The sequence below is a fragment of the Euwallacea fornicatus genome, chromosome 5 (assembly GCF_040115645.1).
Source record: "Euwallacea fornicatus isolate EFF26 chromosome 5, ASM4011564v1, whole genome shotgun sequence".
Taxonomy (NCBI): Eukaryota; Metazoa; Arthropoda; class Insecta; order Coleoptera; family Curculionidae; genus Euwallacea; species Euwallacea fornicatus.
The window spans coordinates 492,957-516,606 of NC_089545.1; the positions used below are offsets into that span (position 1 = coordinate 492,957).

The following is a 23,650-nucleotide window of genomic DNA, read 5'->3' on the forward strand; positions in this document are numbered from 1 at the left end:
CAGCTATTCGAGACTAAATAATTTAGATACGACGAATATTTGAAGAATACAAAGGAGGAAGAGGGTAATATTTCTCAAAGCTCGTTGTAATTTTTGGAGAACAGTCGCGACTCTAAACGATCGGCCCGCGATGGGGACAACCGAAAATGTCCTTAAACTGACCTAAAATTGACAACCTCGAACTCAGATATTCAAATTTTCACCTGCGTCGCGACAACGTGTCTTCTCATCAAACCACTTTTAAATCGACGTATAAAAATGCGAGATCATTTTTTTCCCTAAGAATTCCCTACGGATTTTCCCCTCCATCCTCATCTTCTTCGGCAAAATTTCAAGGTTAAGAATCATGTCCAGCAACAATTTCTTAAGCAATATCGACGGTATTCCTATTGCTCAACTTGGGAAGATCTGCAAGAGTACCAAAGAAGAAACGCACTAATTAACGTGAAAAAGCGGCCTTACTCAATGTCACAACCGCTCCGCATATCGCGAATTTGTTCGATCGCAATTAATCCACAAGTGACGTAAAGCAAAGCTACTCACGAAAGAGGGACTGATACAGAAATGATATAAACTGATTCAGTTACACGTAAATTGTCATTTAAAATTCATACCTTGTCGGAGATAGAGGTGGATGACATTTGCCGTATAAATAAATAGTTTCGAGTGTTATCATCACATTAGATTTGAAAATCGAGTGGCCACTCTTCCGGACATAGTTAAAGAGTTTTACTCGAAGACTCGAGATTTTTGTAGAGAATCGGCGTTTTAGTGATCGAATAATAAGAGAAGTGGATAACGAGTATTTACCGAGTATCATGTAAGTTGATAAAGAGATTCGATAGTGTGAGAGGGTGGAATAAAGGAGAAGCGAGACGGGCTGACCTGACCCCACGCAGCTCAATATTTTTTCATAATTTTGAATTTGATGATTCGCTCGTCCTTTTCGAGCTATTTATTTCATTAAATTTAACAATATCTTCCTGGGTTCACCCTTAAGGCCAAACCTATGGAAAAGTGCAGATGTTTTGCCTCGTCCTCAAAAATATTTGGAATAGCTGGTGTGAGCCTCTAACCTGAACTGCATAGAGAAATGCGAAATAAATAATCGGAATTGTATCAATTTGGCATCAATCAGAAAAGCATTAAATGTCCAAGTTATCTCAGCATAGATAACTTGGAATAAATTAATTGCGTAAAACTACTTAAGCAGGTAAATTATTATTGTGAACTAAGCTAAAATCCGAAATAATCCAAAATTTATCTATGTTCAAAAATGTTTTCGTAAATAATTAAAGTGTATTATAATTTATGAATGTACGTACGTATGATGGGTTCAATAGATTACTTATTAACGTCCCTATTCAGTTTGTGTTCAGGTTGTTATTCGGCAATTTAGCTGTTTCGGAGATTCAGATTGTGTCCTCCCGATTTGCATTTGCACTGAAACCCTCTTAAGAAACTTGTCGTCCTCCCATTTAGTAAGTTTAGCACAGAACCAGTGCAGCAATTGTGACACTTAATCCATTCCACGAGGAGCGAACGCGAATACATTATTTCGCACTAGTTTTCACTACGAATTCCGCCATAGATCCATGAACTACACAAGATTTTTTTTCTTTATGCAGATGTTTTCCATGTAGATATATTCCTCGATTTCGCCTCTAATTTTTCTCTAAACCGATTCAATATTTTATCATTATCGATGATGCAATTACAATGTATTTACAAGGGTGGAAAGGGGAGGATCTTTAATAAATAAAGTCCCCCGAATAGATTCAGGTATGAATATCGAACTCTTTAGTTTTCACCTTTTTACTCTCGCTTATGGAGTTCTCGGAGTGTTTAATTCAGACCAAGTGCCTTTAAAGAAATAGTGCGTGGTTGAACTTGCTAACATGAGTGTAAATTGATATTTCACAAGCTTCAATATGAAAGATCAGACTTGTGTTGTTGCTAAAGCATGGCGTGAGTTCATTTGACTGCTCAACCGTCTAATCGTTGTTTATTTATTTTTATTTGTGATAAAAATAAATTATCCTTTTTACAGAAACATGCCAGGTGATCAAGATTTAAGTCACCTTAAGTCCAACTCCACGCCCGGCCAACCGGAATCAAATCACCAGGTTAGGAGGGTAAGAGATTCATCACTATTTTGCTAATTTAATGAACAATTAATCGTGGCGATTTTCAAGTACATTTTCGTGTTTAGTTAATTATTGGGAATATGTGCACTTTCTATTTTCTACAATTAATTGGAAAACGGCCGATGTTCGCGAGATATCCGTTGCAGTTACAGAGTTAGGAGAGATAGGGCAGGAAAGGTATGATCTTTTGAGTTAGTGGAATTCTTCCTAGAGCTTCCTCTAAAAAAATTAAACACTAGAACTAAGAAAAATATATATTTCATGAAGACTTAACTTTCTTGCATATAGGCCTCACGGTGGACTCAAATTTCGTAATTAGCACGTTCAAACTACTAATTTAATTTCATAAAAATGACTACAAATCCCCTAGACAACTCAACTGATTAATGATAGGATTATCACACTACTTACCTAGTTATTGTTTTCGAGTTAGATCATACTTACTGTTGATTACCACCTAATCTTATTTGCCACCATTTCAGACGAATATTTAAAAAAATCTCGACTTGTCTGTAATTATAACACTAGAAAACTCCCTGAAGGGTTCTCACGTCACCAATAGTACACAGCACTTAAGTGATATACATATAAAAATTTCCATTTCATTATCTCCTTTAATACAACTCCAAGCATTTCGAACTCGTTGACATTAATCTGGAAATAATTGACTTGCACAATACACCAGGAAATGGAAAAGCAGGAATGTTTTACATGTTTTTGTGTTTACATAATTCAAGGGAAAAACAGCAAGCTGATATCTGAACTAGATATCTTATCCATATAGGTAAGCATAGTGGACAACCTACATGACAGGGGTTATGACAACCACGCCTTCGACTCCCCAGCCAGGAATAGGAAGCCGTCAGGGCAGACCGATCATGCAGAAGTCGGCCCTGTGAGGAAGAAGAGTATTCTGCATGTTAACAGTGTTTACGACAAAGAAGGACGAATCGGTGAGTCGCCCGTGTATGACAAGAACCATGTTTTCCAAAGATTTAAAAGTTGTGATTCTGATTATCTATCTAGAACAAGGCTCGGCCTCACCGATCAACCTTAACCAATATTACAATAATATTATTCTCGTCGTCTTCTCGTTATTCCGATCCTGAAAGTCATGCACTTAGGGAATTTAAAGGATGGATGATATGTTTTATTTTGCAATCAATTGATTTGCAAACAGCACGAAATTATAAATAAGTGATTACATAAATTATTATACCTAAGCAGTACTTAGTACCTATCTGAGTAGTTAGGCAATAATTTCGATTACTCTTTAAAATCGAAATGGAATTCCTTCGGAGAACCCCAAAGAACTCCAGTAGGCATCTGTTGGTACTCATGGTGTATGTCTCAATGTTTCATGATGGGTCAATGTAACTTTCCGATTGGTATAGATATACCATGTACACCTCCCCTCTCTTCTTTCTCTTCTGTAGTACTCATGCTCAGAACTAATAATTTTTTTTTCTGTCAGTTACCTACCCATAAACCAAACATAAACAAGTTCCCTACGATAGTACAATTTTGAACCTTAGGACCAACTTCAAGACTACAAACATGCATTCCAGTTCAAGTAAATTAATCAGAAGTTCTAGTGAAAGCGAAATATGCCATCCTGCTGCAGTTTTCTTGCATCAAAAGCATTTGGTTGTTTCAGATAGTGGTCACAGGCATCAGTCTGATGTAGATCCCGGTAATGGATATAAAAAACATTCCACCACTGAGTCGTTGTATTCCAAATCGTCGACTTACTCACAGGCGAGGAAGATTTCTCAAGAAGTTAATGAAGGCAGGTAATGTAAATTTCGTTTGCCCGTTATACAGCGTGATCCATTTGTTTTGGGGTCGGTCTGTAAAAAGTCTATTGATGGTGCGACTTGGGCCCGATTTTTTTTTAATTATAGAGCTTGATAAGCTGCAAATTTTCAGCAAAAATGGCGTGGTTGACATAAAATTCATGGCCTACTGTGACAGTTTGTAGGGGCGAAATTTTAATAAATCATATTAGCGATTTTTTTAGAAAAAATCCGTGCACGTCACTGGATCGACCACCCCTCAAAACGGGCCCGTACGGAATTTCATCGAAAAATTTTGAGCAATAACGGTTTTGTAGAAGAATTAAAAGTGCACCCTCGGTATATGTTTATATTCAAAAATTCATGGTGGGCCATGGAGAACAAGTGAAGTGTTTAACTGTCAAACAAACGCAACAGACATCAACAACGATATTCGAACTCGCTTGTACTTAATGGAAATTAACTTATTAATCGTGGTAATAATGGAAAATTTAAGTGCAAGAGGAAAAACAGAAATTGTTCGTCTTGTCGGCGACAACGTGCGCCCGGCAGCAGAAGCTGCGGCAGAATGCAGAATTCAACATCAGCCATCATCCAGATAGACCGGCAAGTCGAGGTAACGAGGCAAAATGGACGTCGTGGACTTTGTCCAAATGACAAACAATTTTGCATTATTTCAACGACAATCCCCGAAGTAGCATTAGAATGGCTAGTTTGGGCCTTAATATACCCAGAGGAAGTGTAAGGAGATGCAAGTAAGTACCCAGTGTGCATTTGTAACTCTTCTACGAAATCGTTATTGCTCAAAATTTTTCATTAAAATTTTGTACAGGCCCGTTTTGAGAGGTGGCCAATCCAGTGGCGTGCACAGATTTATTCTAAAAAAATCGCTAATGCGATTTATTTAAAATTTTTCTCCAAGCAACCGTCATAATAGGCCTTGAATTTTATACCAATCAGGACGTTTTTAATGAAAATGTGCAGTTTATCAGGCTCTATAATAAAAAAAAATCCGGGCTAAATGACGCAATTAATAAACTCTTTACATACCGACCCCAAAACACTTGGATCACACTGTATATGGATCTTCCGTAAAAACTAAAGTCTATGAATGCATATAAACTCCCATGTTTACCCCCTAAAAATTTACTCAAGCCGTGTGTTCAGAGCAATAGGAAGAAATAATGCCGTTTCTGATGCTGCTATGAGTGCATTGACGCAATTAATCAATAGTGCACTTTTCTTTATCAGGATCAATCAATTAGACAATCTGAATAACATGAAAAATAGTTAAATAAATTACGAAATAATCAATATTTTGAAATATTGATGGTCTCTGGATGGTCGAACCGAAATAGAAGTTAAGAAATGATTGCATGTCTAATTGTGTCCACTGATGTGATCTGGACCTCTATTTTATTGTGTCGTGGTGGACATAAGAAAGCCAATAAGCGATCTGCCTGTATAAATTCGTTATTGTATCATCATCTTCATCCAAAGAACTCGTAATAAGTACCTAGATTAACAGCATTTTCAATTCTTTGTAACCTTCCTCATATCTTCTTTATTTCATTGTTACAAATTCTACCAACATGAATGTTTCTTCGGTTGGTCCCTCACCGTTGTTCTACCTTCTAACCCGAATTCCCATAAACTTATTCGAACTAGGATTAAATTTTAGCTGGTGTCTTAGAGGAGCATCTACGTCTTCTTCGTCTGGTAAATATTTGAAAGAAATGTCTTCATTCTTCTCATTCTAGCTCACACATGCTTCTTAGCTGTTTCCGTATCTTGGTTTTTACGCAAATCTTCCAATGTCTTCACTGAGGCTTAGTCTTCTTTGTGCAGCTTTAATACCCTCTCTTCTATATCTTCTAATTTTCATTTTTTCAAATTCATTCAAATCTCCTTCTGAATTGCCATTAGTTACCGCATTTCTAATTCAAACTCATCTTTCTTCGTCGATACATTCGTACGAATTTTTCAAAGCTTCTTGATAATAATATTCTTCATTTCTTCTGTTGGCGATTCTTTTGTGTCCAGTCTCACCTTTTTAATGTCATTTTTTTTCAAACCTTAAATTTAATGTTGGAATTAATTATTGCGAGAGTTAGTTCCTTGAGATATTTTTATTACGTCTGAATCGATTTTATCCTGAACTCATTTAATGATAATTCGGACAGTAAGTCCTAGAAAACTAATGATATTGTATCACGAGGTATTTTTTTTAGAACATGGTGGTATGCATTTTTCCAAAAATGCTGGACAGAAGAAGAGCAACCGACCTGGCAACCACCGTTTTGGCCAAAACTGTGCCCCAGCCCTTATTGCCCATCCTATCGTCAGTTTTCCAGACTTATAGCCCTTATCCTCATAGGTAAATGCCTTGTTAATACAGTTCTTCCTCTTTTTATTTCCCTACTAACAAATTATTTTTATTTACAGGACTCCTCGCATGGATCGTTCTCTACTCCTTGGTAAGGGACATAGCAGCCCCGCCTCACGGAATTCTCTATCAACTTTTAATGCTCAGTATTGGAGCTTATATTGGAGGATGGTTAATGAGCCTCACGTCGCTTCCAGCCTTAATTGGTATGCTCTTCACTGGAGTTTTACTCCAAAATGTGGGGGCTGTAGATATTGACGAAACGTTTACGGAGATCAGCAAAGTTTTAAGGTTGTAAAAGTTTTTAGTTTATACGGAATTATGTGAATATGACAGTTCATAGAGAGTTTGCCTTGGTGATGATCTTAACTAGAGCAGGACTGGATTTGGACCCTCATGCTCTTAAAAGGCTTAAATTCCCGGTTCTCAAGATTTCAGTGATTCCATTTATGGTTGAAATTGGCGTGACAGCCGTACTTGCCAAATATCTCCTGTCCATTCCTTGGGACTACAGCATTCTCTTGGGAAGTGCCGTGGGTGCAGTTTCACCTGCTGTTATAGTTCCCTGTTTATTCAGGTAAGCCCTCAAACTAAATATTTTTGAATGATGACTAAACCTGGTGACATGCGATAGATTGCGCTCAAAGGGATATGGAGTAGCCAAAGGAATCCCCACTTTGATCATCGCAGTGGCAGGAATAGACGATGCAAGTTCAGTGGCAGTTTTCGGAATCATCAAGACCGTAATGTTCTCTGATAGTAGCGTGACCGAACTTGTTATGCAAGGTCTCTCTGTTGTGGTGGGAATAGGTTTTGGCGCGATGTGGGGAATAATTTGCAATTACACCCCAGAGAAACACGATCCGTTTATGGTATGAAACATTTTTAATAGTTAAAAAGATGTTGGAAGCCAAAAATTTTTATTGATTCGTAGGTCCCTCTCAGAATACTCATGTTACTGGCTGGAGGCACCGTAACCCTTTTCGGCAGTGAGCTGATAGGCTATGGAGGAGCAGGTCCTCTTGCATGTGTCGCCACCGCATTTACGTGCATAGTTTGTTGGACCCGACAAGGATGGGACATTGAAGACAACCCTGCTGCAACTGCTTTTGAGATATTCTGGATGCTTTTCGAACCTATAGTATTCGGAGTCACCGGAGCTCAAGTCAAGTTTTCCGAACTCGATGGATCTGTTATTGGAGTCGGTATTGGAATCTTAGTTGTCGCATTCCTTCTGAGGCAGCTTGCCACAGTTTTGGTCTCAGTGAGGTGCAACTACAACATGAAGGAGAAGGTGTTTATTGCGTTTTCCTTAATGGCTAAAGCGACCGTGCAGGTAAGTTGGTGTTTTAATGTTATCACTGAAGACTTTAATCAACTTCTCTCCATAGGCTGCGCTTGCAGGAGTGGCTCTAAGTGAAATCAAAGACGAATCTTCTGCAGAATATGGCTATGCCAAGAAAGTCATGATGGTTTGCATTCTGTCTATCATAGTTACCGCTCCAACTGGAGCTATTCTGATATCGGTCACGGGGCCTAGATTGCTGACCAAGACCAAGGTGCTAAACGTTCCCGAAGGCTGGAGGAGATCTCATCGACCGTCCATACGGGACATCAGTATTATCGACGAAGAGGAGGAGAGGGATGATGTTGAAAGCGTTGCGATCACGGTCACTCCAGATAATGACAGTAATCATGTCAGCAATAATAAAAGTCATTCGTATAAGTTAGATTATAATATCACTCCCGTAGACACTTGAGTTGATCTCAAATAGAGCGATCGGAAGATAGTCGTATGAGGCTGTAAATAGTGATCTAATTTGTGTTGTAACTGAAAGTTGGTCAGATATTTCGACAATATTTCACGTGCACTTTTAGTTTTGCGTGGAAAAAAATGTTGCATTGCGAGTATATGAATGAATTGATGGGAATGTTAAAGAACATTCTCAGATTTGTAATATCGGAAATGTGATAGTTCATATTGAACTTTAGCTCTAAAATAATAATTTTAAGTTTCGGTTTGTAAATAAAATAAATACCCGTTATTTGTTAAGTTAATAAATAATGTTTTATCATTAATATAATTTTTATTTCTATCTTTCCGAGCAAATTAGTGTCAGAAATTTCGTTAAGTTCAAGGTTTATTCATCTAAACATAGTATCTGAAGCAGCTCGATAACGGACACTGAATTCCTGTAATTATCTTTTTCTTGAAGGGGAAATCTATGTCGTTATCAGAAAAGTGGCTGCTGTCGAAAGCTCACGCGAAGCCCAACTGAATAATAGGGTAGAAGGATGATAATCGGAAAAGCGTGGGAAATATGATAATGGATGAGTAGAGGCCTTTAAAATAAAAAAAAAGCTAGATACTAAACAGCATATTAAATTAACAAATTAAATCTAATATCGAACAAATTCCACCAACTCAACTCTCAGGCACCATTAAATTGTTTTTCACTTTCAAGTTCTCTTCGGATTTATTAACAATTTTTACACCTTCGACCAGGTTATCCGTAGCCTGGGCATTATCCCCTATCGCTTCGTGTTCATCGATTATGGTGATATCGCGAATTGAGGGCCTGTGCGATCTCCTCCAACCCTCCATTATAACCGGCAATCGAGTTTTCGTGAGAAGCCGTGGTCCGGTCACGGTAATTAAAATCGCCCCGGTGGGGGCAGTCACTATTATCGATAAGATGCACACCATCATAATTTTGTTTGCGTACACGTATTCTTTGGAATTTACATCATCGATCATTCCCAAGATAACCGGAGCTAGAGCTGCCTAAAAAAAATACATTCATACTTCCAGAATATTACCTACTTACTAGATAAATACAATTATACCTGTACAGTGGCTTTGGCCATTAAAGCAAAGGCAATGAACACCTTCTCCTTCACGTTGTAGTTGCAGCCAATGGAGACAACAACTGTAACCACCATCCTTAGCAAAAAGGCGGTGACCAAAATTCCAATTCCTATGGAAACGATGGAAGCATCTAGTTCGGAGAATTTCACTTGCGCTCCAGTAAGACCAAACAAAATTGGCTCGAAGATCATCCAGAATATTTCGAAGGCAGTTGCCGCTGGGTTATTTTCAATTTCCCAGCCCTGGCGAGACCAGAAGATCAAACAAGTAAAGGCTGCTGCTACGCAGGCAAGGGGTCCCGCCCCGCTGTAGCCTATAAGTCTGCTACCAAAGACTGTGACGGTACCTCCCACTAGAAGGAGCAATATCCTGAGTGGTACCTAAAATCCCACAAAGTTAACCACTAGAGTGAGAATTTAGATGTGACTTTACCATAAAAGGATCGTATCTTTCAGGAGCAAATTTGCAGATAACTCCCCACATGGTCCCAAAGAGGATTCCTCCAAAAATGGATACCGGTCCTTGCAAAATTAGACGAATTAAACTGTTATCGGAAAACATGACGCTTTTGATGATTCCAAAAATCGCAACCGAGATGGCATCGTCAATGCCAGAGATTGCAATTATGAGTGTAGGAATTCCTTTGGCCACTCCATATCCCTTAATTCTCAGTCTGAAATGATTCGATTTATTTACAGCGATGACCTCTTGTTGGCTTTTACCTAAACAGACAAGAGACCACCACAGCAGGAGAAACTGCCGCCACTATACTTCCTAAGAGGATGGCGTAGCTCCAAGGGAGACCTAGGAACAAATTCGATAGTGCCGCGGTTATAAGACCTTCGGCTAACCAAGGGATTAGCCCCAGCTTAACTACTGTAAATTTGAGCCGTTTTAAAGCTTGCGGATCTAGATCAAGACCTGCTCTAATTAGAATTATAATCAGGGCCAATTCCCTAAAAATAATACGAATTGCTAATTAAATGAAAAATTGAACACTTCTGCGCACTACCTCAACACCTTGTTGATCTCCGAGAATTCTTCGTTGATATTCACGAATCCGATATTTTGGAGCAAAACTCCAGTAAAAAGCATTCCGATGAGAGGGGGCAGGGTGGTGAGGCTCATTAGCCACCCTCCGAAATGGGAGCAAATGGTGAGGAAGATGATTTGGTACAAAATACCGTTAGGAGGTGTAGCAGTCTCTCCTATTATGGAGTATAAGACGCACCAAGCGCATATACCTATGGCAAAGATTGTTTATTTTTTTCGTGGATATTTAGAATTTCCTTTTGTTGGAAAGAATCTTTCCGTCTTCGACTTTAATAGCTGAGGAGGCCGTTTAACTTACCTATTATAGTAAGCGACACGATTCTGGAGAATTGTCGGTATGTTGGGCAAAACGGGTAAGGGCAGATTTTGGGCCAGATCTTTGGCTGCCACGAGGGGTGGATTTCTTTTGTTCGGCATTTGAGGCAAAAGAGGTACCACCACGACCTAAAAGAGATTTTGGAACAAGGTTAGGCGATACGTCGATGGTAGACCGTAACAAAGCGGACCGTAAAACATCAGAAATATATTCGCTCTATATAGAGGCTACAGAGTAGATGAACGAATATAAAAATTGTTGCTCGGGAATACCCGAAAAAGCAGATTTAGGGAATATATCCCTTTACGCTTATAAAGTTCTGTATGCGAAGTTATCTAGGATATAGTAAATAAGATAAATCCAGTAAGAACACAGCCCCAAAACGAATTAAGTGTTAGAAACTCTATGTAGAGAGATAAACCAATTTACCATAATCCTGGATTAAGCTAAACAAACCTGATTTAATCCAAACTAGCTTCCCTACTCACCTAATATCATTATTCTCAGAATGCCTTCTCCCATGTGACCCTTTCGAAAATGTGGAAGTTTTGGACAAAACCGACTCGGTAACCGAAAACTTCTTTAGTCTACTCGACTCTCCTTGTTCCGTTCTTTTACTCCCATTATCTGCAAGGAAGAGCTGCTTATGGTCCAAGTAGACACTACATTGGCACATATCCCCCTCGCTGGGGGTCTTCAAGATCTTGCTAGATTTCGGATGCATCGCGCGATGAAGATGTCGGTGTACTGGGGATTCAACATCGTCAACAAGTAAAATACTTAGTCCGGTTTAGGCAAAAAGACAAATATCGATTTCTTTTTAACGAATGGTTAATTCATTTTATTATTAAATAAATAATTGGTCGTATGCTTATGCTAAATAGTATAGGGATTTTAGGAAAAAAATCGGTTGTGTTGCCTTGAGGTGCAACAGTGATATTATAATGGTACAGGCAACTGCTTGAGTCAAAAAACGAGAACGAATTAGTGTGGTAATGGGTTTGGTAGAATTAAATTAACTTTCGTGGAACGTGTGGGTAAATAGAAAGTCCTTAAGGCACAACTCCCCAAAGTGGTTCTGTTGGCGATCACGTGCGTGGCGTTAGTCCAGAACAAGCAGCTTTTCTCGCATTCTTCAAACCTTCAAACCACGCACCTCATTGGGCATCGCAGTCTCGTAGTTTTGACCCAGATTATCGATATATTTATTAATTTTTAATGCGGTAATTTTCCATATAATAACAAATACCCACCAAAGAAGTTCTTTGAACCTTGAAAACGTTTTTACGTTCGTTCGCATGCCATGTTTAAATAAGTGTCAGTTACTCCAATTATATTTTTTACTATTTATTCAATCATATGCGGTGTAGAGGAGACACCGACGGAGATTCCAGATTGACGATGGCGACGGTTAAACTACGTGGGAAATGTAGGAACGGTAGCATCAAGCACTTACCCACGCACAAATGCCTGCTCAGCACCATAAGGGACCTGCGAGATACGCGGAGATTCGGATCACAAGAAATTCATAGCTACTGTGACGAATGGGCCAGCTCCAATATCGGAATGAAATCTCGGAGTTTTCAACTTCCGTTATGTAATTCCTATACGGAGTTCATCCTATACTATATGACTTCCCCGCACTGTGCCTTCGTCCCCTAATGTAACAATAATAATAGCATCAAATGTATGGTGTTAAATATCAATAAAGCACAGTGTTTGCTGTTGGTAAATTGTTGCTCGAAGTCCTCTATAAAAACTGTAGTAGTGCGGATATAAATAAAAGGCTGTAAACAACAAAGACAATTCTCGCGATCCATATTAACGTGATGTGATACGCGTCTTATTGATCATTGGTCCGGCAAGCGGGTTTGAAGATGCAGGACACATTGAAGTGAAAGTGATAAAATTCAAAATTCACCGCTGCGGATCGTTCAAGAGCGGAGCTTTGGCAAGTCCGGTGCGCTTAATCGCCGCCCCCCCTACCCACAAATAAACCGTAAACGAGGGAGGTGCGCCGCCCCGTCAGGTTTGCCGCCCCGGGCGGTCGCTGCACCTCTCCCCTTCATAAAGTGGACGGAGTCTGAGGAATGTACCCGATTGCCGAGTCAAAAATCCCTAACATCGAGCTATCAAGTTGGATTTTTCTAGGGCATTACGCTTCTCGTGAAAAAACCAAAGCGTCTCCTGCCATTGTCGGGTGGACGACATTTATAGTTTATTTACGAACGTTTTAGAGGCGATTTTGCAAATGTGTATTTGAGCCTCGAGCGTGCCCAGCTCTCGGGGCAACCACGCACCCATGCCAGGTGGACATTGAGGCGTGTTGAAGCGATGGGTTTGCCGAATATATATGAGAGTCACGCGAACTGTTTTTTTTTTAAATCAATTTATCATTCGCAGTTAAAATGTTCCGTTATTTGCCCTTTTACGTCCCGCGCACCGCACGAGTGCGAGCCACCGTCCGAGCTGCCATGCGCACGAGGCGCGTCGCGTCCGGTTCGCTTTAGCCCTGGTAACTCTCGGACTTCGTCGATTTCCCGCCCTCGGTTAACCGATTAAAACTATCGTTAATAACTTTATTATAGTTTTTATTTAGAAAAAACGAACACTTAGCGTGTTCCTGGATTCCCATACGAATTAAATTTTCTTTAATATACAATATAGTAAAGGGGCAAGGCGCTTAGAAAAAATTAACAACTAAACATTTAGTAGTAAATCAACATGATATAAATTACATTAAACATTCACAAAAGTAACCGAAAGTTCGTATAGACACTGTGTACAATATTTATAATAAACGATAACTATGTACAACTTCAGGTTTCGGTAATCGCATAAGTATAATAATAAGTTTGCAAAGTGTTCATTAGACTCATGTAATAACGTTAACAGGATCTGAATATTACGATTTAGGTAGGAATTAACTATACTGCGTCGACCACAAGGCTCTAACAGTACCGAAGACAGGTACTTACTACTCGAAATACTTAATCGGGCAAGCCTTGGTACCACGTACGCACGTAAAAAATGTCTATATTACAGCACTACTTTTATACAAATTTTCGTTCAGTGTTTTATTATTATTGGTCGGTGAATATGTTCCATTTGTAAAAACATGCATTTTAGTAATTAGAGAGGCTTAAAGGCTTACCTAGGTACTAATATGTAGAGTTACGATCTTAAAACTGCAACGAAAAAACGCTTTTTCAGAATCACTAAATCAACTTTCAGTTACAATAGTCCTAAGGGGTGACTCTATAGAAACTTTACAATTTTTGCCTTGGTTCCTATAACTGGAGCTTATTTTCAGATTTTACCTAAAATAATAAACGTATGTGTGATATTTTCATAACACAAGCTCCTTGTTCGAAGGCACATTCTCACTTCTTTCGGACTTTACGATCCAAAACAACTTGACCATTAGAAAGCGCTAGTCATGAAAGACAAGTCGATTTGGCAAGGAGCTTCATGAAATCAAATTATGTATGATACAGACTATTCTATTTTGATGAATTCTTTGATTGTCTTTAAGTCAAAATCAAATATGTTCTTGGATGACTGAAATATAACGAGATATTCGGTGTTCAGCGAAGTGGGACTAGAAGACAGAAGTGTTACGGTTATTGCTAAGTACCCGATCTGGAGTCATAACTGGGTTGCGTTGTCGGGTCCCTCTCTGCGGAGCGTGCGCCGAGAAATCGCGGTTTTTCCGGGTCCTGCGGGAACATCGTGCAACGGTTCGTTCGAGTGAAAAGGGCGGAAATCGGCTTATTTCCCGCAAATATGTAGATTCGACCTCACGCGCACTTTCAAATCGCCGATCGGATGAATCGGGTGCGCAACCAACAGACGAACGCGAAGGAGTGACGGAGCGGATCTGCTGAATCGTCCGAGGGCCGTTTCGATGCGAATGTAAATCTACTTTGACGCGGGCGAAGGGTCGTACTTCCCCCCGAGGGACCCAACAACGTTAAAGCATAGATGAGCCGTGTCGATGGACGTGTCTGACTTTAGGTCTGAAATTGTCTCTTTTAGGTCTATATCATACGATTGAGTGAAAACTTCGCAAATTTCATGGAAAAATAACACGTCCATTATCCGTTACGCCGCAAGTAATGATATAATCTGAAAATAACAATCTGACTCGGAAAATCCCTACATACATGGAATTAAGTACTTAAACTTTCTAAACGCAGTGCAAACTTCAACATTGTTCTATATTAATTTCCTAGAATCAGTCAAATACGCTTGACGATATAATTTATTATTTTAATATCACGAAGGTAAGGTTTGTAGATAACTATTTATATTACTTTTAATAGTGGTCGTATAAGAGGTATCGGACAAAGCTGCCGTTGCCTGAGACTTCTTATTCCAGCACAAAACCAAGCAAAATTCACTCTAACAATAGAGCTACGCCATCGGTTAAAGTATAATATCTCAGTTCTTTTGCTCTAAGATAGTAGGTACTTTGTATAAAATTCAATGTTCAACAATTACCCTTCCTTATACAAACAAATTAAAAAAATACTAATTACCGCTACAGTTAAAGCTTGAATAATCTTGTTTAATTCATTAGATGATTTAAAATTGAGCTGTACTCAAATATGGCACCAAAATGGTCAAAATTTTTAAAGTTCTATAATATTAAAGTTAAATCACATTATTTACGGAACATCTCATTGAAGAATCCTTTAAGGTACTTATAGGTCAGTTTCAGTGACGCTCAAACTTACTCATAATACCTCTGAGGACCTTGGAATTCGGGACGATCTTCTAGCTCCATGGCTCCAAACCTCTCCAGCAGCTCTTTCCTGTAGTTTCTGCCCTCCTGCTTGCTCTTTTCGATGAGGGATATAGAGTGTCTTTCATCGGGGTACCTCCTGGTAGCCCCGGTCTCGGGTCTTGAAGGCCCTTCCTCCGGGAAAGGTTCCAACCTTCTCCCCGAGAACCTGCCTTCGTCCTCCAATCTAGATCTATCAAAGGAGTCTTCGTAGCTCAACAGTCTATCATCTCTATACGCTTTCGGAATTTGAGGTTTGTAGTAGACTTCCGTGACTCCGGAAGGGATCTCGTCCTGAAGTTCCTCTTCAATGGGTTGCTCCGTAGAAAGCCTCCACTATATGGCGTTCAGGGCTTTCCTAGAAGTGCTTTTAAGGGTCGATGGGAAATCCATGTCTTCCCTGCTACGTAAATTACGAGAAGGAACTCGGTCCAAGGGTCGGTCTCGGTAATCGTCGGGGGGTAAGTGGTGGGCCCCTGTGTGAGTGTTGAGGTGGTCTTTTTCGGAGTATTCGTCATACTCTCGGTCCCGTTCCAGCCTCGCACGGGTGCTTCGTGTGTGTGCAGTCTGGAAGGTGTGACCTACCGGATAAAATCACGTTTCAGATCACTTGAAGACGGTTTTCGGCTAAGAAAGAACGATTTTTCTCTCCCTACTAAGGCTACGTACACAAAAGTTGTAAGAAACGCTAATTCATTCTTAAACCACACACAAATCATTAGTTCGCTTCTTGTTTTTTGCCAATGCCAAACTTCCTCATCTACAGAAAACTTACAAAACCGAATCAGCTTAAGCAAAGAGGTCAGTAGAGCCTGCTCGCCAGATTTTGCCAGGGCTGGGTGCTACTCCTGCTTCGGTAAGTGCAGAAGTTAAAGTACAAAAAGCGTTTAGCGAAGCAATTTGAAACAAAAAAGAAAGATAAATTAAAACCGTGCACTCACTTAACCTTAAGGGGGACTATTTTTTTTATATCTTTGAGGGGATTGGTGTCATTGAGCCAGAAAAATCTGAAAACATCGATTCGCGTTAGTCTCGAATGGTGACTCTCTTACTAGGAAAACGAAGTCCGTCTGCAGTTCTGAAGACACTTTGTTTTCGTAATCAACAATCGTGGAATGAAACTGAAGCTAGCGAAACCGAAAATTGGGGCCGATTTCTTAGGGGCAAACGTCACTGATTCCGACCCTGTTCTCGTTAGACCCAGAAGAAGTTAGCGCAATAACTGATACTTAGAACTTGCATATCGACTAATTATTTAATAAAAAATGCAATTTATGTTTTCAACAATTTTATTTTTTACCGTTCTCGCATATTTTCATGAATTCATGCCAGGCCTGACAAATGAATTAAACACGGAGCAATTTTCTTGCAAAAAATCAACAAATTAAGCTACTCTTGGCGCCCATGAAAATTTTTATCAAAAATATCTGAATTAATGCAGGCAATTGCTCCGTTAAAATCTCATGAGCATTGGTGACAAACGTGGGCTTTTTATACAAATATCAAACACTTTTCGGCTTAGACCCCTAAAACAAGGTTTCAAAACTCTTTCACTGATAAGCATTAAGGTTCTCAATAATATACTTCTACGAGGATATATCATATAAATATGCCGTTATACCATATGAAACTACAAACGAGGTGACCCCTGACTGATTGTCTTGACCTTTTCTTGGAGACTGACATAGCTAGAATAAGTTAAAATCAAAAGTATTTTGGCTTGGATTTGCACAATTCACCGTATCCGTCTTTAGTTTCTAGAAGGAGCATTATTTAGCTTGTTTTACGTAGAGTGGGATTCCCCGACGAACCACCAGAAACTACCGGGTTGACCTCATTCCCTTACTCATGGGTTTACTCGCGCTTCAAATCAAATAACCTGTATGTGCATATATTAGGTAGACGTACATCACCATGGACAGAACTCGGAAAGTTCATATGAAGGTTCCCAAATTTTTACACTACCTCAACGGTTAATTTTTAGCTATTTCTGAGATATCATGGACAGTCAGAATGCGGATTATTCAAGAAAATAAAAACGCGAAGTCTCGGCAACAGTCAAAGACTCGACCATAGACGCGTTGGAGGGAAGGACGATGGGATGGCGGAAATTCCAATAAATATGCCATACACACGTCAATTTTGAATGGGACGGGCGGACGTAAGCTATCTATTGAGCAATTCCTTATAAATTTTCAAACGTCGGAAACCAAAATTACCTTTGAGTTTAACTTCTTCCTCTCCCTTTTTGGTGGAACACACCTACTCATTTAGCGGAAATAGCATTCCATTAAACGGACCGGAGATTTTCCGGGGCAGATTCTCCAAGAAACCAATCGGTTTTATATCAGCAATTCACATGTCATCAGTATAAAACGTAGATACGCTTTAGAGGTTTAACTAACACCAGTGCTACTAGCAACAAATTTGAGAAATCCTAACTAACAGGCAAGTAAATAGTAATAAATAAATGCTTCAAGTAATCACTACCGTAGTTCACCCAAGATCCGAACTTTCTGATGATCTTTTGCAGAAATCACTATCTTGAGCGAACAAGCAAATTATATGTATCAGTATGACAACAGTATCAGTAACAGACATGCAGAACGTGTTGTTATAAGAAAGATAGTGATTCTAGAGAGTCTACAGAATCCCAACTTTGCAATCCAATATATCTAACGTCAGCGTGACTACCTCTATCATGATGTAATCCGAATGAATCATGGTGGGCTGAAAAGAGGGGGGAATGTTAGCCATGAAGAGTGTTAATGGGGGATTATAATAATGGAGATTAGAGGGTCGGAGCAATTTGATGAGGGTAAAATTCTCGATAAATTACCTGGTAATGTGGGTCTGCCTTGTTCCCCACTTGGAGAGGCCTGAGGAGAGGCTGCAGTCGTTCTTTGTACGTTGGGGTTTTCTTGGTGTGTTGCCTTCCAATAAGCCTTAACGGAAACTTGATTGGTTAAGTTTCAAATTTCACTTATTCTGGATACGAACCTCCAAGTACTCAGCTATGTGCTCGCAGGCGTCATCCAATTGGTTTTCGTCTAGGATTACATCGAACATCTCCGGAGGACATTGAGCTAGTTTTTCAGCCGCCACCATTTGAACGTTTAGGTGTCTCGCTTGGCTTTTGCCTCTTGATTTTATTAATCTTTGTAAAACCTACAAATACCTGTTTTATTACTCATCACGAGGACACGCGGTAATTTACCTTAGGACTAGTAATTTTAAGATAAACAATACAAGGAGCTAGAGACGTTTTGGCAAGTTGCGAAGGATGGTTTATCGTATCACAATCCAGCACCACCAACTGCATGGTGGTAGCTAGTTCAAATATCCTTTCGATTTCTGCTTGGACCTCGTTAAGACAAGTAGACCTAGTGGCTGATCGCTCCATTATCGCCCTTTTCGACGGGTTGTTGAGTAAGGAACGTTTGGCTAAGCTAATATCTGCCATTACCCTGGTTATAATTATCCTGGAACAGTTCTGGCGTAAGCAAACGAGAGAGTCGAAAACGTGACGCTGCTGACCTTCCTTCAAACCGGTGTTTGAGGAAATCGAATAAGGCCTTCTGCATCATGTCAGTGACTTCGTAGCCCTTCAACGAAGGACCGACCAGCACCACTGGTCTCATCGATGGGACTACGTCGTATGGGGCTGTTGTTTCTTGTTTCTTGAAGAAAGGTTTCTTCTTTTCCTTTGCCGGAGGAGTCGTGAGGGACTTGCCTCTGGGATTTCCCATAGAGTCCGACTCGTCTCCTGAAATTGTTGTCGTAGAGCAGAATCAAAACGGTATTATGTTGTATACGTATAAACGTTGTTCGTCTACCAAGCCTGGACATGCAGCAACTAAAACGACTACATTGCTACGTCTATCACTACGTGTACTACGAGGGACCATTTGGGAGGAAAGGAGTTTTGAGTATAAAAAAGAAAAAACATTTTTAATCCTGCACTTACTCACTTAATAAACATTAGGGCCCGGTGTATTTACAGCAAAATCAGTTGCGAATTGGACAATATCAAATAAAATTCGTCTTTGAAGACTGGGAGACAATTATACGAATTTACGACATCGATACGCAAAAAACAACAAAAAATCGTCGATTCCGAAGAAAAAAAATTCATTGATTTGGATGGGACATACCGGGTGTAGGAGGAGTGCTACCTCTCGAAGCATCGTTACCAGTAGCGCCGATGTTCGAGCTCGAACTTGTTTTGCTTGAGTAGAGCTTAGTGGTGCGAGTTTGAACTTGTTGCTGCCTGAGATTCTCTAATTTCACGGGTGATGGAATAAATCCAATGTCACAGCCTTCTTTCACTAGGCGGCCAATCCACCAGTTGTTGTCGTATTTCTCCTAAATTCAAATTCACTTCACCGTGGACAATTGGCGTAAACGGTAGCTCACCTTAATGTGCAAGAAATCCCTAACGTCGAAGGAAATGGCGTAACCATGCACCGGGGAGTCGTCGTCCAAATTCCCATCGTACGCAACGTTGGTCCTTACAGAGAATGCTACCGATCTGGTCTGAAATGAAGAACCTGCATAAATTTACAACCAAGAGGTAGAACGAGAGTGCCACTCTCAGACGTTTTCGATTGGTAGAATCGACGAGGTCTCCTGATGGCTCGCGTATGATTCTCTTTCATTCTTCGGAGTATCTTCCGTCCGTCTTCACCGTCTCGTCTCGAACCCCGATGAACGTCCTCGGCGATTTTCTGTCGATTCCATTTCTTCAGACCGTCTTCGCGTTCGGTCATTCTCAGCTTCGGCTTCAGCTAAATATTTGCTGGTGCTACCACATATTGCGTTCTAATTTTGCTTCATAGTCGGCGCATACAACTTTAATCACCAACTTCGCTTCCTTCTTAAGGTCTACAAACTCCCCTGTCGCATGTTAATAGTATTAAATCGATACTTCCATAGCAATTAATGGGCAGGCTTAAACTGAAACTTATGCAACTTTCCTACTAACCGAAATAGGTCATTGCTCATTAAAACCGAGATTTAAGGTTATTTTTGTCACACAAGAAGTAGTGCACTTCGAGTCGAGCTATCGGCATGGTACGTTGATGGGGAATTGCTGAAGTGTTAAATGGGGTTTAGACCGAGGGAATTTATTAAACCGCTCGAGCAAAAACTTCGTTCTTACCCTCGCCTTTTCCAACTGACTAAGGGCCGCCCTTTCCTTCTCCCTCCGTAGGTTCTCCTTCTCCTCGTCCAACGACAGGTCCGATGATGGCTGTGAATAATTTGAATCAGCGGATCCCTAGAAAGAAAACACGTTTCTCTTAGTGCGAACTCTGAAGAAAGTGACGATTCCTGCGCTAAATGATTGTGGCTGAATGAATGCTCAAGAAGTACTGAAACAATCAGTCTTTCAATCAGTCAACTACACATGTCCTGGACTAATGCTCAAAACTACCTAACGATAAATGCTGGTTCTACTGCGCACTTAAATGAAACACTCGTTTACGTAGAATACCTCTAAAACTTACAACTACGATGTAATGAAGTGTATTGTTTATCTGTAGTCAGATATTGGGGTTCGAAAGCGCCATAGGGGACTATGTACCTAAACACAGTAATCTAGCCCAAATTAAGGCAATTTTACATGCAAATTAACCAGCGTTCGACGATAAGGAAGAAGGATAGAGCATTTGTTTTTCTAATAAAAGAGAGTAGTGAAATAATGGTAATGATCTAACATCCTGTCCTGAATGAAAAGGAGTAATGTTAACGAATGGCTACGAAAATACTTGGGAGATGAAACGATGGATAAACAGGCTTTATGTAAACGATGAGGTGAATATGTAAACAAGTTTAGCATTCCGCAGAGCATAGTTTCGAACAAATTTCTAGATTGTATCTACAATATAAGCACAGTTAAAACTCTATTAATAACACTGTCCTTATATCATGATCTATAAGGCTTTTGTAGATATTCACAATTATTCTACGACTAACCGACCTCGGTTCTTACCAGGCTAGTGTATTTTGACATAGGTTAGTTGAAGGGACGCTGACAAACATGCGACAGTATTAGAAGTTAACCGTCTTCAGTTTGTAATACCGTCCAGATCTAAAGAGATTAGGTTAGCTTTAGGTCTAGTTCCAGGAAAAAGGTGTACACTACAGAAAAACTTTACTTTTTCTCGTTTATAAGAAATATCTTAAATCGTTGTATGGCATGTAGACCGGAGATCAGATTTCCGATAAAGCCCCCGGGGAAAAACCAATCGCGAAGGCACCACGAAATGTGTTGTAACGTATGAATGGGGGCCCCGAGGTGGGATTTCGTCCAAGTCCTATTCCAGTTGTTGTCAGTTCGGAAGGTACCAAGTTGAAGAATAATCATCTTAAAACGGCGGAAAGCGATGCGGTTTTCGACGCCACCTGACCAAGTGGGTCGGTGCCTCAGAATGATACTCAGAACCGAATGAGCGCCTCCCCGATCTCCTTCATGGCCCGAGGGCAAAGTTAATATTTTAACGTTAATGAACTTTGCCCCGTGCAGGACCAAAAACCATTAGTTTCATTTGTTCCCGGTGAAACGACCAAGTTCGTTCGATTTTTTTCAATTGAGACCTGCCACTATCGTCAGTAAATCCCAGGAAAGTCCACGCCGCTCTCGACGTTTCGGACTTACGCCGTCCTCAACGTGACGTGCCACCATTAAAAGAAAATAATAATACCGAATTTTACTTCCAGAATCTGGGACACGCACGTTGAATCTGGAAAACATACTTTGGGATTCTGTGAATCACCGCTCTAAAAATGAGCCTGTCTTCGTTTATAATTTAATTTTCAGCCGTCGCGCTAAGTCGTGCGTTTCGAGGAAATTGAGGCCCTAAATAGCCCTTGTAAAACGAGTGAAAGGGTGGTTGTAGCGTAACCGGTCAGGATAACCTTCGGATTTTGCCACATCTGACCGAACAACAATTGGCAGGGAGCATTCGATCAGCTGAACAGAAGCAAATGACGAAAATATCCCGACGTAGGTGATGATATATGTAGGGTCTCCCCTACGTACGGGGTGGCTTTTATATGGAGCCAGAAATACTCCAGCGCTCTTAGAAAGTATCCAAGGAGTTACAGGAAGCTACTTCTCAACATTACATGTTATACTGCATTTTTCCCTTCCTTCTCCATATCGGAGAGTATTATGGAAAATATTCCGTTCTAGGGAGAGTCTCTTAATAAGGTCATCGTGTGGGCACATTGTTGACTCAAAGCGAAAACTGCACTCGATGATGCGTGTTTCGTTCCGAAATTATCATATCATGAGGCTGTTCGCCACCTCACCGATTCAACCGTTGCTTCTAATATTTAATTGGGCACGTACCTGAGTGAATAATTTGTTATAACCCTGATTGAAATTGTTGTATCCCATCATTTTGCGACATGTCCCAGCACTTTGTCACAAGTCCCTTCATATACACTCGTGTTTCCAATAAAAACCTCCCATTCCTACAACAGTTCCATGACGGGTATTTCACACTAGAGCTCAAGGAAAACTTTCAACGTCCCCACATCCTGTTTAACTCGTGTTTTCCCGAGAAATACAACTCGATGGAATCGCGCCTGTAACACGAAATCGACTGAGGTTTCACCACATCTTTTGTCTGGAAACGAGTCGTTAACTTTCGGATACAGTGTAAACTATTGCTAAATTACAGTCTAATTCGAGTAAAGGTTCAAAATTTCATGTTTTGACTGTTTTCCGAAAGCAAGTGACTGTACATTTTTAATAGAGGTGGGGTTAAGAGATAGTGCGCCTGCGCAAGTATCGATTTCCACAACTCTAACTGACTTTCCACCGCTGGTGCCAGTTCGCGGAAAATTCTGAATCAAGAGAGGAGTTGTCTGGAAATGGAAAATATGCGGGGAGAAACACAGCGTATTGGAAAAGTCCTGGATTTTATTAAGATAAAGGTTTTGAGGTGTTTTCGGGGGAAAAGGACGGAGGCGGATGTAGTATATTTGGGGGGGGGGGGGCGAATGTGGATTTTTGATTTTTTCCCTCACAGACAAGACTGAGATGTTCTGATAATTGACTTCGAGCTAAATTTTTACTGTTTCAGCGCAAACATCTCCAGAAGCTTATCGAGTCCGTCAAACTTATGCTCAGAACTTGGCAAGGTAGTTGGCAGAAAAAATATCAACAAATCTGGCCTGATGCATTCTTCTAATAACTTGCCTAGACACGTTTTCGTTTATATGTGAGGAAATGCTTAACTCGATGCTTTAAAAGCAAAAGTTCTACTTGTAAGACCAAAGCTCTCCAC

The 23,650-nt window shown here is 40.2% G+C and overlaps 3 protein-coding genes across 20 annotated transcripts in view; 1 reads left to right on the top strand and 2 right to left on the bottom strand.

Annotated features, from left to right (window-relative positions):
* Nucleotides 1-591: 591 nt before the first annotated feature.
* LOC136339381 (sodium/hydrogen exchanger 9B2-like) lies at nucleotides 592-8,413 on the top strand. Of its 2 annotated transcripts, XM_066282590.1 has the most exons (10): nucleotides 592-820; nucleotides 2,051-2,135; nucleotides 2,932-3,100; nucleotides 3,805-3,940; nucleotides 6,175-6,320; nucleotides 6,389-6,620; nucleotides 6,673-6,906; nucleotides 6,964-7,201; nucleotides 7,264-7,665; nucleotides 7,721-8,413. In XM_066282590.1, the coding sequence occupies exons 2-10, from the start codon at nucleotides 2,055-2,057 to the stop codon at nucleotides 8,087-8,089; spliced, it is 2,007 nt and encodes a 668-aa protein (XP_066138687.1). In that variant the 5' UTR covers nucleotides 592-820; nucleotides 2,051-2,054; the 3' UTR covers nucleotides 8,090-8,413. The 2 variants fall into 2 exon arrangements, with proteins under 2 accessions (XP_066138687.1, XP_066138688.1); XM_066282591.1 differs by lacking the exons at nucleotides 592-820; nucleotides 2,051-2,135; nucleotides 2,932-3,100 and adding an exon at nucleotides 3,570-3,720.
* Nucleotides 8,414-8,439: 26 nt separating this feature from the next.
* Nucleotides 8,440-11,911, bottom strand: LOC136339385 (sodium/hydrogen exchanger 9B2-like). Its single transcript, XM_066282600.1, has 7 exons — nucleotides 11,056-11,911; nucleotides 10,550-10,695; nucleotides 10,211-10,442; nucleotides 9,921-10,154; nucleotides 9,631-9,871; nucleotides 9,177-9,578; nucleotides 8,440-9,114 (listed from the first exon to the last, which is right to left on the bottom strand). Exons 1-7 carry the CDS (start codon nucleotides 11,289-11,291, stop codon nucleotides 8,755-8,757), a joined length of 1,851 nt encoding a protein of 616 aa, XP_066138697.1. The 5' UTR covers nucleotides 11,292-11,911; the 3' UTR covers nucleotides 8,440-8,754.
* Nucleotides 11,912-13,137: 1,226 nt separating this feature from the next.
* The window catches only part of Ca-beta (Ca2+-channel-protein-beta-subunit), a 41,158-nt gene continuing 30,645 nt past the window's right edge, over nucleotides 13,138-23,650 (bottom strand). For 6 of the 17 annotated variants that reach the window (XM_066281887.1, XM_066281896.1, XM_066281890.1 and 3 more), the window contains 9 exons: nucleotides 20,515-20,631; nucleotides 19,770-19,889; nucleotides 19,508-19,718; nucleotides 18,891-19,119; nucleotides 18,571-18,835; nucleotides 18,354-18,521; nucleotides 18,193-18,298; nucleotides 18,048-18,083; nucleotides 13,138-15,934 (listed from right to left, as the gene is read on the bottom strand). In XM_066281887.1, the coding sequence (XP_066137984.1) occupies nucleotides 15,690-15,934; nucleotides 18,048-18,083; nucleotides 18,193-18,298; nucleotides 18,354-18,521; nucleotides 18,571-18,835; nucleotides 18,891-19,119; nucleotides 19,508-19,718; nucleotides 19,770-19,889; nucleotides 20,515-20,631 (1,497 nt within the window). In that variant the 3' untranslated portion in view covers nucleotides 13,138-15,689. Of the gene's footprint in view, nucleotides 15,935-16,128; nucleotides 16,205-16,294; nucleotides 16,361-18,047; nucleotides 18,084-18,192; nucleotides 18,299-18,353; nucleotides 18,522-18,570; nucleotides 18,836-18,890; nucleotides 19,120-19,507; nucleotides 19,719-19,769; nucleotides 19,890-20,514; nucleotides 20,632-21,345; nucleotides 21,445-22,707; nucleotides 23,267-23,650 lie in introns of those variants that run through there. The other 11 variants (XM_066281900.1, XM_066281901.1, XM_066281899.1 and 8 more) reach the window with 10 other exon arrangements.

Excerpts from the sequence above, each read along its gene's own strand:
- LOC136339381 (XM_066282590.1), top strand. The coding sequence starts at position 2,055 with ATGCCAGGTGATCAAGATTTAAGTCACCTTAAGTCCAACTCCACGCCC. Across the intron at positions 3,941-6,174 it reads CAAGAAGTTAATGAAGGCAG|AACATGGTGGTATGCATTTT; the intron begins GTAATGTAAATT and ends TATTTTTTTTAG. Across the intron at positions 6,907-6,963 it reads ATAGTTCCCTGTTTATTCAG|ATTGCGCTCAAAGGGATATG; the intron begins GTAAGCCCTCAA and ends GACATGCGATAG.
- LOC136339385 (XM_066282600.1), bottom strand. The coding sequence starts at position 11,291 with ATGCATCCGAAATCTAGCAAGATCTTGAAGACCCCCAGCGAGGGGGAT. Across the intron at positions 10,696-11,055 it reads TCTGAGAATAATGATATTAG|GTCGTGGTGGTACCTCTTTT; the intron begins GTGAGTAGGGAA and ends AATCTCTTTTAG. Across the intron at positions 10,443-10,549 it reads CGTGTCGCTTACTATAATAG|GTATATGCGCTTGGTGCGTC; the intron begins GTAAGTTAAACG and ends TCTTTGCCATAG.